Source organism: Tasmannia lanceolata, unplaced genomic scaffold, assembly GCF_043159265.1.
Source record: "Tasmannia lanceolata isolate RefF3 unplaced genomic scaffold, GAP_Taslan_0.1 ptg000029l, whole genome shotgun sequence".
Lineage (NCBI taxonomy): Eukaryota > Viridiplantae > Streptophyta > Magnoliopsida > Canellales > Winteraceae > Tasmannia > Tasmannia lanceolata.
This window is the reverse complement of record NW_027518706.1, coordinates 1275352-1294812: the sequence shown is the minus strand read 5'-3', so window position 1 is coordinate 1294812 and position 19461 is coordinate 1275352. Positions and strand designations below refer to the sequence as shown.

At 36.6% G+C, this 19461-nt stretch overlaps 1 protein-coding gene across 3 annotated transcripts in view; it reads right to left on the bottom strand.

The window, feature by feature from the left end:
* EMB2247 (protein EMBRYO DEFECTIVE 2247) overlaps positions 1-19461 on the bottom strand; it is a 92763-nt gene that overhangs the window by 45492 nt on the left and 27810 nt on the right. For 2 of the 3 annotated variants that reach the window (XM_077369742.1, XM_077369744.1), the window contains 2 exons: positions 4716-4807; positions 3864-3917 (listed from right to left, as the gene is read on the bottom strand). In XM_077369742.1, the coding sequence (XP_077225857.1) occupies positions 3864-3917; positions 4716-4807 (146 nt within the window). The remainder of the gene's footprint in view (positions 1-3863; positions 3918-4715; positions 4808-19461) is intronic. The other variant, XM_077369745.1, reaches the window with a different exon arrangement.

Below are 19461 nucleotides of genomic sequence, written 5' to 3'. Positions count from 1 at the left end.
CCTAAATTATATCAAATCCCAAGAAAATATAAAAGGATTACTCTCCTAATTCTCTCCTATTTGCAACATGAAAACCCCCCTGCCCCTCTCAAATTGGCAACACTCTCCAACACCTTGTCTTCAAATGGTAACAGTGTCGGGCTGATATTTCACAACAAAAACATCCTTGTATGATGGAAAGAGTACCATCCCGGATTTTGAGCCCAGCATGTGATGATGTGGCATGGTGTAAGAATAATTTATGCACCCATACTTAAAGATGCTCTCCTAAATTTAATGGCCAGTGACATGGGAAGTGGTAGGATTGATTCTTAGCCCCTACAAAGAAACGATGATTTGGCAAGGTGATGAGGTTAATTGTTAGCTCCCAAACGGAATGATCATGGAGCAAGGTGGTGGGGGCGATTTTTATCCCCATCAAGGAGCTCATATATGATCAGAAATGAGATTGTATGAGCTATCTATTAGCCCCAACCTAGAATGATGATCTATCATGATTTGGGGCTAGATTATAACCATAAAAGAGGATGCCCTCTTTAGAATGAAGATGCATGTTGTGGGGCTAATTTTACAGTCCAAAAAGAGGATGGCCCCATGAATGGTGATCAGACATGTTGCAAGGCCAAATTGTATCCATGTAAGAAAATTGCCCCTTCAGTTTAAGACATGGAATGTTGTATGGTGAAATGTAGTTCCAAAATATTTTCTCAAGAGCAGAAGGAAAGGAGACCCCAACACCCTTCATGAAGAAGTATTTCACTAATGTTCCTCTAATGGGAATCAGGTTTGGCCTTTTCAGGCCTATAAAAGGAGGCAACATGGGCTTAATTCTAAGGCTCCAATCCTAATGAGGCACCATTATGATGATGTGGGCCCCATGTGGGAAGTGGGGACTTCGATGATGGATTAGTGTTTTGTGAGTTTTAGTAGCAGTAATTTCTCTATTTGTTTCAATTAGTTTTGTGGCTGCACTTAGATACTTTGAATTTTCTTTCTTCAATTAGGTACATTTTTTAAATTTCAGTAAAAGTAGGGTGACGCTAAAAAGGTCAATCAATAGCCTATATAAGCGTATGTTTGCTTTAGTATAATTACTATTGAAAGAAGATTTCTACAATTTTTTGCTTAGGTTGGGTGTGATCACATGCCTAGGTGAGAATATCAAACCTAGAGTCGTGGTTTTAAATTTCCACCGAAACTGGCACGAAACAAATGAAATGTTTCCGTTTCCATCCCCACCGAAATGCATATCTAAATCGAAACGCATTTCGAAACCAAAACCGTAACTGTATTAGTGTGTTACAAAACCAAAACCAAAACAGTATACTATATCAACATGTGTTACATAATTATATTTATATGAATTACATGTAAATTGAAGTGTACATGATTGTCTTTGCTTATGTGATGTTTTCTAAGCGTGTATTTGTGCTTATTCTAGCATTTCCTGAAGTTTCATCTTAAAATTCTAGCATTTGCATGTGTCCATACATTTCCGTAATCTTATAGGATTTCCACTAAAATTTCAAACCGAAACACAAAAGTTTCCCTTTTCGTAGCGACCGAAACTGAAACGAAACCAAAGTTTAAACCTTGCCTAGAGTTTGGTGGCTTATTTTTCTCTCTTTTTTCTTATTATTCTTTTTCTCCTCATATTTTCTATTCTTTACTTATTTGCTCTACACAAATCTCATTTAACAACATTATACCAAACCTTTCCTTTTCTAATCTTTTCATTAAATCTTAGTTATAAATCCTAATCAAAATCCCAAATTAAACCCACACAACCATCCTATTTTCCCACAATAAAAAATCATCCAGCCTAAAGACCCATCAAAAGATTAGAGAAAATGGATCTTAAATAGCCGGCCCCTGCCCTTTGAAGTTCCCCACATCCTTTTGCGTCCCTTTGTCCATTTTCCATCTGGAAACCCAAACTCTAATTAACCCTAATTTATACACCACTTTTATGCAGAAACTTGTGAACCAGAATTTAAATCCCTCTTGAACCATCGTCTTAACCTATCTACAATTTTAGGTACTAGAATCCTTCTTTTATCAAACTGGAAAACCTTGTGTCAGTCACTTGTTCTAAAGATACTACATCATCCTCCCTAACTGTCACCCCCACTATAAGCAATGGGAGAGAAGTAGCAAAGCATGTTTTTTCATACTGAACAACTGTCCCGTACATGGGTAGTAGGAATAACTACAAGGTAAAAGCTTAAAAAAATCTAGTAGAGATAGAATAACATCTTGGGGACACTTCGAAGAGAGTTGACAGACGGAGGAGAAGGAAGATGACACAGAGAAGTTGAGTTGAGAGAGAGAGAGAGAGAGAGAGATGAAAAAAAACTATGTAAGCAAAAGATTCTCGTGCGTTGCATACTCTTGATCTCTCTCTGAAAAGAAGGTAAACATTATTTTGGAACGAGAAGAAGATCCTTTGCTCTAGGACAAGAAGAAGAGACGTCCTTTGGGAGAAAAAATGGAAAAAAAAAACAGAGAAGGTTTCCATCTTTGGAAGAAAAGGAGAATAAAAAAGTATGGAGGATAATTTCTTCGAGAAATAGTGTGATATTTACAATGCTATCAGTGATCTCCATTCTCCAAGTCGGTATACTGATATAGTTTTCAATCATGAAGCCAATTGGTCATAAGTTACAACATTGGTGTATCAAAAAATTGCTGTATTGGTTGACCTTCAGATAATGGCGCCAACTTATCTCAAAACAAACACTGTCAGTTTTAATATTATTATAAGAATCTACAAATAAGTGTCTTTATAGATAAATGGAGTTAGATAAGTTCTGCATCACATCTTCGATCAATTTATAAGTCATGTCAGACCACCTTTGGATCAGCAAACTAGTGGATCTACAGGTTACGATACCGATTGATCTCTAGATTGTCACGTCAATCAAAGATTCAAAATAAAAAGGGCAGTGATAAATCGACCCCCTAATATCTTAAATCGACCCCCATATCTCTCTCTCTCTCTCTCTCTCTCTCTCAGCACTGCCCTATATGGGGGTCGATTTAAGATATACGGGGGTCGATTTATCACTGCCCAATAAAAATTGTGGCAGTGATTAATCCTCCATGTAGACTCTTCGTAAAGATTATACATCGAAACATACATTTACCAGAAAGCTCTCATCTGGAAGACTCTACAAAACCCAACGGAGGAAAATACACAGATCAAAGAAGACTTTTCCAAGAAGATTCTTCACAAAGCGAATCAAAGCTCATTTTAAAGACTTGACTTCCAAAAAGAATTTAAATACTTATGGATCAAAGGTTCCTCTTATAGGGGACTTTATCCAAAGCTCAAACAACTAAATCTTTACAGAACTAAGAATCATCTTACTGGATAATCCTTCAAGGAGATATAAATCATAATTCTTCTTCTAAAGCATGAAATTCTTTTTCTCAATTGTTGGTTGTGTTGTTGCAAATAATCTAAATTTTTTGCTAGGTATGATCTCAATCTGAAGCAAGAAAAATAGAATAAAAAGGCCTACCAAGGCTAAGTTGTTATCCATTCATCCAGAGTGCTTTAAAAACAACAATCCTATGAAGCCACATGCAATCAAACATCATCAGTCGTCATTGGTCACAGCCACATATAATAAAAAAACAGCAATTCCCAGAGAATCAATAATGGTAAAATAAAACACCTTGAATAGGCATCAAATAGACAGTCTTCTACAGAAACATAAAATTTTGAAACTCAGAGAAATTAGGCCTTGAGTTCCGAATGAAAATTTATTGGCATGGAAGTTAATCATGAATCAATGCTTTCAATGATTCACCGAGCTTATGGTTCTGGATAAATGAATCCATGGATCCCAGGTTTATACCTTGATAAATAAGACCTTTCTCGTGAAGCCTGACAAAGGCCTCAATCACTGCCCCTGCAACCAAAGGATTAATTCAGAAGATAGAAAACTCATTGCTAGATAAATGCAGGGTTATACAAAAAAATTACTCAAGTGAAGGGCCAAAACCATTTGAAGTGAAAGAACAAGGAGAAAGTGAAGAAATTTTGTATAAATGAGTTTGAGAAAATGAGAAATTGGGAGAAAAATGATGTGAAAGAAAAGCAAGAATTGAAAGTTGCATGGGATGGCAGTAAAGCGATAAAACAACAGGCGCTTTACTCAGTAAGCATATTATTAAGAAAAAATAAAAGGGAAATAATATCAGCACAACCATGTTTTAGTAATTGCATGGTCCTAGCTTATCTTTTACTTTTTAAATGGCTTGTAAGAGCTTTTTGGAACTGCAATGACCTTTTCACGGCTCTTTAAACACTAAAAGACAAGATGTGTTAGTGCAAATAACAGAAAAAAAACAAAACATGGTTGTGCTGATATCATTTCCCTAAAAAATGATGGTTATAATCGTTTCAGGAGATGGACCTGTAACTTAAATTAATAGAATAGAACCAATAATAAAGACTAATCACAGACTCAAGCGAGCTCAAAAGTAATGTTATTGTAATAATATAGATGTGATTCTATAAAAAAAACGCTTGTGATGCCTAGTCCCCTATCCTGCAGTGAGGGTTCATTGTTATCATCACAAACCAACTGCATCAACAATTCTCGGATATCTCTCATATACAAATCTCATTAAACTCATTTCATAATAAAACACAACCCTCTCAGTATCTAGTTGAAGGAAATTGATTAGATAGAAAACTGCCTTACGACTTAGCTGCTCATCAAGGGTGAAATGCTCTCTGGTCCAATCACAGGATGCGCCCAATCGCTTAATCTGATTAGTAATGGTTCCACCATACCTGAAACCAAAGAAACAAATAAGAAATTCAGCAATGCAACCAGTATGGATTAAGACTTAAATGGCGGCAAAGATCTATCTACCTTAACGAATAGTATTTATAGTCAACTAAAAGAAAACAGTATTTCTTAGCAGCCCGAGATGCAGATATTTTACCCTGCTAGGATGTCTAAACACTAATTGAACAGGTTAGCTGAAGGTTAGCTGATAGAGAACAACAGAACAAAATACCTAAATGTAAATTAACAAGGACACGTGCTATATTAATTCTGATGCATTGAGTACTAAATATTCAGACAATTCTGTAGCCAAAAATATCAATTTGAGAGAAGCTCCTAAATGCTCTAGAGAAGGAATTCACATCTGTGTGCATGTTGCTACAGAATAAAACAGATAGATGTTGGAAGAAAAACAGGATCAAAGGTGAAGACAAGCCAGAAAGCTTCAAGGGTCAGTATTCAATTAAAATTCCACAGCCTATTTTAATGTACATTAACTAAAGGTATAGTGAACCTGAAGGCAGACCGGGCCTTGGGTGAGTTATTGGGCAAATAAAAATTATGCATACCCCATTTATGAGAGTTTGTTTTTTGCCCTTTACTATACATTTACGGGGAAATGATATACCTACCCCTGTTTGTAAGAATATCACCTCTCCACCACCCTCTATCATAGATGGACTAAAATGGCTTTAGAATTTGTTTCCTAAAACAGTAAACACATGGGTATTTTGGTCATTTTATCCATTAACCTTTTATGAAACCATCTTTTTTCCTGTAATGACTCATTTCCTTTTCTTCATTAGTGATATAAACTGTGAATACATTTGCAAGATGAATGTCACAAGCCATCATCCTCAAAGTCCTTAAAATAAAATAATTTAATTTTGGAATATAGCTTGTTAAAAACCCAATAAAATATAGCTAACCCTCATCCTCAACATTTAATGTTCGTGGGAGTACATCCAACTACTGTAAAAACTCTTTGAAAAGCTTCACGCAGGTGGCCATAACACTAGTTTTTGTAATAACAGAAAAAAAAGTCACCATGGTGCTCCACTTGTTGCTTAGTCATTGCAACAGTTTAGTGGCAGAGGTGGTGCGATGGGAGAGGTTTATAACAACGTGTGAGAGAGTTTGTTTGATGAGAAACCTCTTATTATAGAGAATTCCAGCTGAAAAAACCACACCGTCGGGGGGTTTCAAGGTGGGTGTGTGTGTGTGTGTGGGGGGGGGGGGGGGGGGGGGGGGGGGGGAAGAGGAGAGAGAGAGAGAGAAAGAGAGAGAGAGAGAGTACTAAATGGCGCCTATTTCACAAATATTGCCGAGATTTTCAAAATCTCGCGATAAATTCACGGATTATTCAACAAACGTTAAAAACACGTAGATATCCTGTTTAAAATGAAAATATTGCCTATAATCAATATATCGTGTATTTATCGCAACTTTTTAAATAATAAAATGTCGACTTTTAACCCCTCAATCGCATGAAATTTTGGTAACTGAGACTTCTTCTCTTCTCTCCCGACTTTTCAACCCTAAATCTCGGCAGTCACCGTTTCCCGTCGCCGCTCATCTACTCCTCTACCACGCCGCCTACTTTCTGCTCCTCCAAGGTTTTGTCATAAAAGGAGAAGAAGAAGAAAGGTTAGTTTATTTTTATTTTTTTCTTTTGAATTCATTTTTTTTTCATTTTTACAGACAGAAACCCTTTTCTATAAAACCTTTTGTATTTTTTATTTTGATAAATCAGGTTTCCTACAAATGAAATCCTTGCCTTTCGATTTCTTTTTTTAGAAGGATTTTTTGATTTCTTTAGACCCTGTTTCGATTGGGTTATTTAATGGGAGAGAGGCACCCTGTTTTGGGATTCTTCCTAAGAATCCCAAGGGAAACTTTTGCTTCATTAAACCCTTGTTTCATTTTCTTCCTTTCATTAAATAACTTGAGATCCTTCATTAAATAACGTGGGATTCTTTTGATTTATTTAGGGCCCCGCTTCATTAAATAACTTGGGATTTTTTTTCAATCAGAAATTCTTGTGCTTCTTCAATCTCTTCATTAACTTGTGGGTTATTTAGTTAATGGCCCGATAAATAACTTATAAGGTATCTGGAATTTTTTTTCATGCTAAATGATATGATTTGGACATATATTATCATAGATTGTATGTCCCTCTAAATAAAATTTGAATAGGGCTAGGTCCAAGTTCCTATTATCTTTTTTCTGTCTAATAAAGGTAGGTAATTTTAGAAATAATTTTTCATTCCAAACTTTTCCACAAAATTCTTGCCATCCAAACAGGGCCTAGGTTTCTCATTCACTATTAGGCCTTGTTTGCTTTTAAATTTTAGAATTGATTTTGTGTGTCGGTTTGGCACCCACAATGGGTTCTCAACTTCCAAAACACACACGGCCTTGAATCTTTTGTAAATTTTTTTATTTTGGAAATTCTTTTTCTGAATTGTTGGACTTTGGGTATTCTTTTGATATATATATTGACCTGTCAATTTATTCTTCTTTCTCTGCTGCCTGTTTTCTCTTCTTCTTCTTTAGGTTATTTGGCCCTTTGATTAATTGGCGGTATTAAGGTATACCCATTGCTGTCACATGTTATTTCCTCTGCCGCCGTTCATGTTATTTGTTCTTCGACCATTCTTCCATGAGAAAAGCAACCTGCAATAATAATATTCAAGAATCACAATTCTAGAAGTTATTAGAAACTTTTTGTTTGATTTGTACTATGATTATTTCTAATCAAATAGGAAGTTCTTAGATTATCATATTTAATAAATATTACATCAGAATCATGATTACTTCTTATTAATTAGGAAGTTCTTGGATTACTTTTTACCAATTTTGAGATAAATGTTATATCTTTTTTCAACTTTAATTTTTGTTTATTTGTTTCTAAATCTTCAATTTAAATTAATATGTATCCACCATATATTTATAGTTATATCTGAAATACAATGTCGAGGGAGAGGGATCGAATGTGGGAATATGCCGAAGAAGAGGGTACAAGAGTTTGTTGCAAGTTTTGTGGTGCAACATATGCTGGTGGGATTTCACGTTTAAAGTATCATTTAGCTCAAGTCAAGATGCGTGATTTTGCAGTATGTACCAGTGTCCCGGAATATGTGAAGAACATTGTTGTTACTTCTGTCCGAGAGATTGAAAGAAAAGGGAGCAACAAAAAAGCTAAGATTTCAAATTATGTCATGAAATCATCAAGTTCATCATTTACTATTGGAGATTCGACACTGATAGGTTTTTCTCCTCATGCCACTTCTTCTTTAAAAGGACAACCAACTATTAGTAGTATGGTTAAGAAAAAGAAAAAAGAAGTAGTAAATTTATTAATAATAAAAAGTATTGTTACGAATGATCTGCCCTTCAACTTACTAAGGGCCGATGAGTTTAAAGAGACACTTGTTGCCATTGCAAATCACAGACCTGGATATGTTCTTCCTAGTAGTGAAACAACGAGAACAAAACTATTAAGAACATTGAAGGAACAGTTTGATGAATATATACAGGAGGTTAAAATGTCATGGACAAAGACTGGTTGTACACTTATGTCCAACATTTGAATTGATGGAAGTAATCGCCTACATATCAATCTTTTAGTTGCTTCTCCGAGAGGGACTATTTTCTTGAAATCAAAATATTTTTTGGGTAAGGTGAAAGATGCAAACTATGTAGCCAATTTCATTTCTTATGGCATTGAAGAAAATAGACCATAAAATGTAGTTAAAGTCGTAGCTGATAATCATTCCAATTATGTGGATGAGAGTTACATAATAGAGATAAAATATCCAAACATTTTTAAGACAAATTGTGTAGCACATTGTTTGAATTTAATTTTGGCATATCTCTATAAGATGCCTTTGGTGCAAATTGTCGTGGTGAATACACGAAAGATTGTAAAATTAATCTATAAATATCATGTAACAGTGGATGTGATGAGGGAAAGGAGAATAAATTTTGGAAAGAGGGAAAGGAGATAATTTCTTTCGTTGTACCTTTGATTAGGGTATTGAGAATGGTAGATGGTAATGGATCTATAATTAGATATCTATATGAATCAATAGACACGGCAAAGGAAGCGACAAAAAAGTTCTACGGTGGGAGATTGGATATATACGTGCCATTATGGATGTCAGATAAAAGATGGAATGACAATTTGTATAGCCCTCTCCATGGAACCGCTGCTTCTTAATCCACAGTTATTCTATAATAACATGGTGAGCATGGATATAGAGGTGAGGAATGAACTTGATAAAGCTATTGAGAAGGTGGTTTCAGGAACAAGCCAAGTTAAAGATTTAGCTCTGGAACTCACAAGGTATCAGCACAGGATCCTGAGGTATTTGAAAGCCTTTAATTGGCGTGTCTTGATATAGCTGATCTAGGTAAGTTTTTAGTTGATATATTTTATTTGAATGATTACTAATATTATTATTTTTCCTTTACGCATGACGTTGGTGGGATATGTACGATGCAGAGCTTCCCATTATTCAGGAGATAGCCGTTAAAATACTAAGCCAACCAAGAAGTTTTTCGACATGTGAGAGGAATTGGAGTGCATTTGAGGCGACCTATACCAAGAAGAGAAATAGAAAGGAGCTGGACAAGCTATATGATTTAGTGTATGTGCGAACGAACTTACACATGAAGACTAGTGCAGAGAAATAACTACTCGATGCAAAGCCAATATCTATGAAAGATTTACAAGCATTTGTTGATGGCGATAGCCGATAGAGACCCTTTGGAAGAATAAGTTCATCCGTTCTATGTCAATGAGAATGAAGATCCAGGAGAAGAAGTTGATGACTTTGAAAATGTTGAAAAATTTGATGCTTATAATTTGTAATGAGTTTAATTTGAGTACCTTTTGGGAGTTTATTTGATACTCGGTTGTTTTTGGTGATGTAAATTTTGTAACTTTTTTTACATCAATGAAATTTAAGACGTCGGCCCTGGTTCCTAGATAAAGTTAGGCTTAAAAAAAGTTTTATATATATATATATAATAATTATTTTTTGAATGGTTTATACCATTCAAAAAATATCTTTTTAAAAAATATATTTTTAAAATTTAAAATTTTATATTTATAAATAATTTTATTTATGCAGGTATTTTCCCAATATAAACGCGAAAAAATAGAAAATTTCAATATGTCCAGAGATTTTCCCTTGCCGAGAAATTCCAGAGAACGAGATTTGTAACATAACTTATCCCCACCCTTCATATTTAGGATTTTTTAGTACACATCACAAATCCTAGTTAAATTGTTCACTCCTGAATGTAAGGTTTCTGTTCATTTCCAAATGTTGTTGGATGATTTCAGATACGTCAGGGGAACAACAATCTTGGGCTCCATGCTGTTTCCCAGAAGGGTGTTGATGATAGCATCCTCCTGCCTCCACTTCCCATACAATTTATCATCACTGGTGGGAGGATCCCTCTCGATATATTCAACCTTTCCTCTAGCTAGAAGAAAGGTTTCCACTGTCATACGCTATAGAGGGTAAGTAAATCCATCCAACTTGATGGATGTCATCTGAATGTTAGGAATCTCCATCATGGAAGAACCAGTAAAGGCGGTAATTAGACCCATCCAACTTGATGGGTGTCATCTGAATGTTACGAATCTCCATCATGGAAGAACCAATAAAGGCAGCCAACCATAAAAACATGATCCTAAGATAATTATAAGACATCGATCACAACCACAAACAACCACCACAATAAGAACATCAATCACTTCATAGAACTAATCCGACAAGGATCTCAAGTCTCTTAATCATAGAAACTCTAACAAACAACACCCTTCGAAGGGGTCAACACACCAAACCAGTTCGATATTCGAACTTCCAAGGCTAAGCGACGGGCAAATAGATGATTTGGAGACATGTGATATCAACATAGTTGTCGGCAAAGACGTATTACATCACAAACGAAGGCAGACAGCAATCCAAACAAAAGAATAGAGAACAGAGAGTGCCGGAAACGGAGGTGACAACAGCATGAGCCGAGCGGCGGTGTTGTGGGCCAAGCAGTGGCGGAGTGTTAAGCGACGGTGGCGCGACAAAGGCGAGATGTGACAACCGCCCCCCCCCCCCCCCCCCCCCCCCCCCCCCCCCGAGGGGCGCTCGGCTAGCATCATAGGATGGCCGAAAGTTACTGTTCTCCCTTTTTTCATATCATATTTTGGGTGAGAAAATAAAGGGAAGTAGTTAGAAGACAATGGACAATCCTAAAGCTTCGACACCATGTTGATGGTGATGATGGAGAAGAAGAAGAAGAGGAGGAGAAAGGTATTGGGAAAGTTAGTCTTTTAGGCAGCTTCTCACGTAATATAATATAATATATATATATATATATATATATATATATTGGGGTTACATAAGATGATGACAAGGACTAAAATACCCTTCCAACAATATGTGCTGCACAATTGTCTCCAAACCTTTTGACTTATAGGAAAAGGTAGTACAACCTTGGGGTTAGACATTAGGAGTGAAGAATACGTACTACCAGGTTTTGACATATCTAATAACAAATGTGCAGAATTTGCACCTTTGGTCGTAAATAATAGCCTGGGAAAGAGGTTTTAACATGTACGGTTATTTTTGGCAAGCTTCAACCTTATACTCGGAAATGATGGTCCGTTGTAATATCTTCGTTAGCAGGTGAGGGGCCAATGTGAACATTGGAGTCGATTGCCAGAGACGTACGAACAATTGGAGTATTGTTGACAAATAGATGGTGTTGACGGCGGCACATATAGTTGATTCACCGGGCCTACCCTATTTATTATGGAGAGAGGAACTCTTTTTCCTAACGAGTACCGGCTTTCCATTGCTAGGAGAGGCATCTCTTCGTTTGACTTTGACGAAGAGTCCTGAATCCCAACGGAGCCAGGAGTTGGGCAGCACCTGCCACTGACCCTATGACTATAGGTGGGCAATGCTCTTGCGCTCATTAGGTATTTGGTCTTTGGCCCCATTCTAAGTCACAAATCTCGTTCTCGGGAATTTCTCAGCGAGGGAAAATCTCGGGATATATTAAAATTTTCTAATTTTTCGGCTTTATATCAGGAAAAAAACTGGCAAAAATAAAATTATTTATAAATATTAAATATTAGATTTAAATTTTATTTTATTTTTTAAAAAAGATATGATTTGCTAGGGTCCGTCACAAAAGGCATTTCGAAGCTGGTTTGTCGCATGTCAGACCAGCCACACAGTTAATGAAACAAAAGCTAGCAATTCTCTTTTTTGAATGGTATAAACCATTCAAGAAATAATTATTATATATAAATATATAACTTTTTTTAACCCAAACTTTATCTAGGAACCCAGGCCAGCACCTTAAATTTCATTGATGTGAAAAAATTACAAAATTCACATCGCCAAAAAACAACCTAGTATCAAATAAAGTCCCAAACTTAACTTTGATGGCTCAATTTTGGGAAACCCTCCTCCTCCGGGTTGAAGTATGGGCTCCTCCTCCGGGTTTCCTCAAACTTAACTTTGATGGCTCAAGTTTGGGAAAACCCAGGTCCAGCCGGCATTGGAGGAGTGCTGAGGAATGCTTTGGGAGAGGTCTTATGGGCTTTTGCTAGCCCCATTGGGGAGGCAGATGCGTTGGAAGCTGAAGTGAGAGCAGTTCACCAAGGGATAAAACTAATGGAGCAATCCCAATCGGTGTCCTTGGTGGTGGAAGGAGACTCCCTAAATGTGATTCGTTGGTTAAAAAGATCACATAATCACCATTGGAGATTCGATTCGCTCTTTGATGAAGTGTTTAATCAGATTGGCTCATCGCCCATAGTTTTCCATCATGTTAGAAGATCCGCCAATTCGATGGCGGATTGGCGAGGGATGGTGTTTCCAAAGAAGCATTAGCTTTTTTTATTCTCTCCCACCTTGACTTTGTTTTAGATTTTCCCATGTTGTCTCTCTTTTCCTCTTTTTAATTTGACCATGTCAGTCTTTTTATGCTTAATATATTCTTGGCTATAATTCAAAAATATCAAATAAAGTCCCAAAAAGTACTCAAATTAAACTCATTATAAATTATAAGCATCAAATTCTTCAACATTTTCAAAGTCATCAACTTCTTTTCATGGATCTTCATTCTCATTGACATAGAACGGATGAACTTCTAATCGTTCCGAAGGGTCTCTATCGGCTATCGCTATCAACAAATACTTCTAAATCTTTCATAGATATTGGCTTTGCATCGTGCAGTTGTTTCCCTACACTAGTCTTCTTCATGTGTAAGTTTGTCTGCACGTACACTAAATCGTGTAGCCTGTCTGGCTCCAATCTATTTCTCTTCTAGGTATAGGTTGCCTCAAATGCACTCCACTTCCTCTCACATGCTGAAGAACTACATGGTTGGCTTAGTATTTTAACGGTTATCTCCTGAAAAGTGGGAAGCTCTGAACCGTACATATCCCACCAAAGCATGAAGGAAAAATAATAATATTAGTAATCATTCAAATAAAATCAATTTCATTAAATAAACTGTATCAAATACAAACTTACTTGGATGAGCTGTATAAAGACACCCCAATGCAAGGCCTGCAAATACCTCAAGATCCCGTGCATGATACCTTGTGAGTTCCACAGCTAAATCATTAACTTGGCATGTTCCTGAAACCATCTTCTTAATAACTTTATCAAGTACATTCATCACCTCCACATCAATGCTCATCATGTTATTATAGAATAATTGTGGATTAAGTTAAGCACTGGCGGCATGCATAAGGCTATGCAAATTGTCATTCTATCATTTATCTATAACATTCCATAATGGCACGTATTTATCCAATCTCCCACCATAGAACTTTTTTATCGCTTCCTTTGCCCGATCCATTAATTCACATAGATATCCAATTGTAGATCTATCACTACCTACCATTCTCAGTACCCTAATCAAAGGTACGCGCAAGAAATTATTTCCTTTCCATTTTCCCAAAATTTATCCCAATGTAATAATTTTGTAACTTCCTTTCCCTCATTTGATTTGGTTTGATTCAAATTTCTCCAGTCAGAAGATGCAACCATGTATCTTAATCCATCTTCCTGCTTTAAAATTGATGTAAACATAAAAAGTGTGACAAATCTTGCCACTGCAAGCCTTTGTAAGTCTTCCTTTGGTATGCACCCTCATCACATCCACATGATATTTATAGATAAATTTTATAATCTTTCGTGCATTCACCACGACAACTTGCACCAAAGGCATCTTATAGAGATCTTCCAAAATTAAATCTCTTAAAAATGTTTGGATATTTCGTCTCTATTATGTAACTCGCAGCCACATAATTGAAACCATTATCAGCTACGACTTGAATTACATTTTCTGGTCCAATTTCTTCAATGCCAGAAGAAATAAAATTGACTACGTAGTTTGCATCATTCATTTTTTCTGAACATTTTGATTTCAAGAAAATAGTCCTTCTTGGATAAGCAACTAAAAGATCGATATGTGGGCGATTCCTTCTATGAGTCCAAATGTCGGACATAAGTGTACAATCAGTCTTTGTCCACGATATTTTTACCTCATGTATATATTCATCAACATGTTCCTTCAATGTTTTTTATAGTTTTGTTCTCGCTGTTTCACTACTAGGAAGAACATATCCAGATCCGTGATTTGCAATAATAACAAATGCCTCTTTAAACTCATCGCCTCATCGGACCTTAGTAAGGTGAAGGGCAGATTATTCATAACAATACTTTTCATTATTAATAAATTTACCACTTCTTTTTCCTTTTTCTTTACTATACTACTAATAGTTGGTTGTCCTCTCAAAGAAGAGGAATGAGAACCTACTAGTGTCGAATCTCCATTAGGGAATGATGAACTTGATTTAATGATGTAATCTGAAATCCAAGCTTTCTTGTTGCTCTCATTTCTTTCAATCTTTCGGACAAAGGTAACAACAATATTCTTCACATATTCAGGGACAGTGCGACATACTGCAACGTCACGCATCTTGACTTGAGCTAAATGATACTTTAAACGTGAAATCCCACCAGCATATGCTGCACCACAAAACTTGCAACAAACTCTTGTACCCTCTTCTTCGGCATATTCCCACATTTGATCCCTCTCCCTCGACATTGTATTTCAGATATAACTATAAATATATGGTGGATACATAATAATCTAAATTGAAGTTCTAGAAAGAAATAAATAAAAATTAAATTTGAAAAAAGAAAGAAAATTTGTCTTAAAATTGGTAAAAAAAAGTAATCTAAGAACTTCCTAATTAATAAGAAATAATCATGATTCTGGTGTTATGTTTATTAAATATGGTAATTTAAGAAATTCCTATTTGATTAGAAATAATCAAAGTACTTTAAGAGCATTTATTATTGAAAAAAAGTTTCTAATAACTTTCAGAACTGTGATTCTTGAATAATATTATTGCAAATTGCTTTTCCCATGGAATAATGATCGATCAACAAAAAACACGAAAGGCAACAGAGAAAAATGAGGAAATAACATGTGAAAGCAAAGGGGATACTTTAATGTCCGCCAATCAATCAAAGAGCTAAATAACCTATAGAAGAAGAAGAGAAAACATGCAGCAGAGAAAGAAGAATAAATTGACAGGTCAATATATACATAAAAAGAATACCCAAAGTCCAACAATTCTGAAAGAGAATACCCAAAGTCAAAAAATTCAGAAAAGATTCAAGGCCTTGTGTGTTTTGGAAGTTGAGAACCCATTGTGAGTGTCAAAGTGCCAAACCGACACTCACAATCAGTTCTAAAATTAAAAAACAAACAAGCCCCAATAGTGAATGAGAAACCTAGGCCTATTCGGATGGCAAGAATTTTGAGGAAAAGTTTGGAAAGAAAATTATTTCTAAAATTGCCTACCTTTATTAGACGCAAAAAGTATAATTAGAACCAACCTTATTCAAATTTTAACTAAAGGGACTTACAATTTATGATAATATATGTCAAAATTATATCATTTAGCATGAAAAAAAAATTCTAGATACCTAGTGGGTTATTTAATTAATGGCCCGATTATCAGTCATTAACTAAATAACCCACAAGTTAATGAAGAGATTAAAGAATCACAAGAATTTATGGTTGGAAAAAACCCCAAGTTATTTAATGAAACAGGGCCCTAAATAAATCAAAGAAATTCCACATTATTTAATGAAGGATCCCAAGTTATTTAATGAAGGAAAGAAAATGAAACAAGGGTTTAAGGAAGCAAGGGTTTCATTAAAGATTCTTCGGAAGAATCCCAAAACAGGGCCCCTCTCTCCCACTAAATAACCCAATCGAAAAACTCATCTAAAAAAAGAAATCGAAAAAAGCAAGGGTTTCATTTGTACAAAACCTAATTTATAAAAAAAAAGGATTTATAAAAAAGGATATCGTTTGGGTTTCTGTCTGTAAAAAAGGGGAAAAAACAAAGGAAATCATAAGGAAACAAAAACAAAATAAACTAACCCTTCTTCTTCTCCTCCTCCTCCTCCTCCTCTGATAACAAAACCGTGGAGGGGCAGAAAGGAGGTGGTGTGGTAGAGGAGTGGCCGGGAGGGGTGACAGAGAGGCGGCGACGAAGAAATGGTGACAGCCATAGTTTTAAATTTCGGTTTCGGCTAAAATTTCAGAGTTATCCGAAACCGAAATTTCAGCCGAAATCTCAAAATTTCGGGCGAAATTTGGTATTGACGCACAAAATCCCGGATTTCAGGGACAAAATTTCGATTGAAATTAGTCAACGCAATAAAAAATTATTATTTTAATAGAAATTTCGACGAAATTCCCGAATTTATTTCGGTTTCGGTACCTTTTCATTTCGGTCCTCACCGAAATTTCGGATTTCGGTTGAAATTTAAAACCATGGTGACAGGCGAGGTTTAGGGTTGAAAAGTCGGGAGAGAAGAGAAGAAGTCTTGGTTAGAAAAATTTCCCGCGATTGAGTGGTTAAAAGTTGACATTTTCATATTTAAAAGTCATGATAAATTCGTGATATATTGATTATAGGTGATATTTTCATTTTAAACAGGATATATATGCTTTTTTAACTTTTGTTGAATAATCCGCGAATTTATCGTGAGATTTTGAAAATCTCGGTGATTTTTGTGACATAGGGGACAAGTCAGTTTCAGAATTCTAGTCCTAGTTCTTGACTCTATGCGGCCAACTTTACTACTGACAATATTGTTCTAGCAAGCGTCGGGAGGATTTGTGTGTAGTGCAATTGTTGGTGGCCTTAGGGCCATAGTTTCTACCTATTCATTAGAAAATCGTGGGTCTAGGCTATATTCCCTAACTTGATGAGGTGATTTCTCAGGTACAGAGATTTATGGGAGTTGAGGGTTGGATTGAGCCATTTGTTAAGCGATCAACCCTAGCTGCTCAGTTGGGCAAATGATCACAGTAGTCGTGGTGGTCAATCTGCCCATGGTAGAGGACATCGTGGTTGTGGAGGTGGCCATGACTCAGGGGGAGGCCGTGGTATAGGTGGCCGTGGAACCCATTATTCTACTCACTATTGTATGGAGGGCTACTTAGTTGATTTCTATAATCTGCATCTAGAGTTTAAGGCCTCCTAGATATGCTAGTCATGCTTCAGTTGCTGCGTCTAAGAACCTAGTACCACCCCTCTTCTGGACAGGCTGGGCAGGGTGATTCCTTACTAGTTTCTCAGGCTGAGTATGATGAGTTCTTAAGATCAAAGGATAAAGGGAAGCAGCCAACTGCTACCTTAGATCAACAAGGTAGCAATTCCTCATGTTTTCTTTCTACTTCTGGATCATGGTTCATTGATTCAGGAGAACCCAACCACATGACTAGTAAATCTAATATGCTCTCTTCTTTTCAATTGTCCTTTCTACTAAGTCATAGTGTTACTTTGGCTGATGGAACTACCTCTCCTGTCTCAAGAGTAGGTGTAACTTCCCATCACTTAGGCCTTTCCTTATCTTCTGTTTCTTGTGTTCCTAAATTTCCCTCTAATTTGCTTTCTGTTAGCCAGTTAACTAAACATCTGAACTGTTCTATTTCTTTCTTCCCTTCTTGTTGTAGTTTCCAGGATCTGAAGACAGGGGAAAGATTGGTTCGGGTTGTGATGGATGATTTTTATTACCTCGACCAGCTCAGGGAGAGTGAGCTTTACGAAGCTCGGTTAAATCTTTTCAGTGGCACTGGCCTTTGGGCAACCCATCAGTGAGTCCTGTCAATTTGGAAACACCATAAGGTGTCCTTTCCCTCCAAAGTAATCACTCGGGCTTTTTCGTCCCTTTGAGTTAGTTCACTCTGATGTATGGGTCATTGTCGAACCTAATCTTTATATGGGTTCAAGTACTTTATTGTTTTTATTGATGACTGTTTAAGAATGACATGGTTGTTTTAAATTTTTTTTTTTTGAATGGCAACAAGATTCATTAAAAAACAGAGACCAAGAAGGTCCCTAGAGAGAAGTACAACCAGATAAAAACATCAAAAAATATACAATCAGCACTAAGGAGTAAGAAAATCGAACAACTCGAGGCTTACTTTGTGCACCCCCCGCTATCGCTAGACTATCTGCTTCACCATTGGCAGACTGCCACACATGCTTAAATGTGATTGATGCCATTACGATTCTATCAAGAATTTCATCAAAATAGGCACCAAATCTCTAGCGAACAGCCTTCGAATTCCGAAGCATTCTGATAACATCGAGGGAATCCCCTTCCACCACCACCTTATGCATGTCCACATTATTGAGCATCTTGATGCCCTAGTGGATTGCGCGAACTTCCGCCTCATTTGCATCTGCGACTCCAATGGGGCCTCTAAAAGCCCATATCATCGCCCCCTATTAGTTCCTCAACAGTCCGCCAATGCCGGATGGCCCAAGATTTCCCATACTAGAACCATCAAAGTTCAGTTTTAGCATTCTATGAGCCGGTGGGGCCCAAGCCTCAAACACTTTGTGGACATTTCTACTCCCCCCGCAAATCCCTCTCCAACCATGACATAGGTCGTAGGCAGATACAAATCTAAAGCATGGTAATTTTGTCACCCGTGAAATCGTTAAAGCAATCGCATAATTCGCATTATTGAAGATGAACCGTGCTCCCTTAGTGTGCCCCTTGAAGATCCTAGCATTTCTTTCTTTCCATAGTACCTAAAATGGTTGTTTTTAATGAAAAGCATGATTGTTTTTCATGAAAGATCGTTCAGAAGTATTCTCTGCTTTTCATACCATTTACTCTGAGATTTGCAATTAATATTAATGTTCTATTGTTTACATACTGACAGTGGATACTTTTCTACTGGTGATGGTTTTCAACCTTTTCTAGAGTCGCACGGTATTCTTCATCAGTCTTCTTGTGCCTATACCTCCCAGCAAAATGGAGAGGCTGAGAGGAAACTCCACTATCTTCCTAAAATGGCCCACTTTCTTATGTTTCAGATGAAGATTCCTTAGCCATATTGGAGTGATGATGTGCTTAGTGCCTATTTTATTAGTAACCAGCTCCCCTCTCTGTGTTGGAGAACACCACTCCCTTCTCGGTACTTCATCCCTCTGGTAATCCATTTTCATTGCTCCCATGGGTGTTAGGTTGTGTTTGTTTTGTTCATAAGTTATCTCCTCGATTAGAGAAGTTAA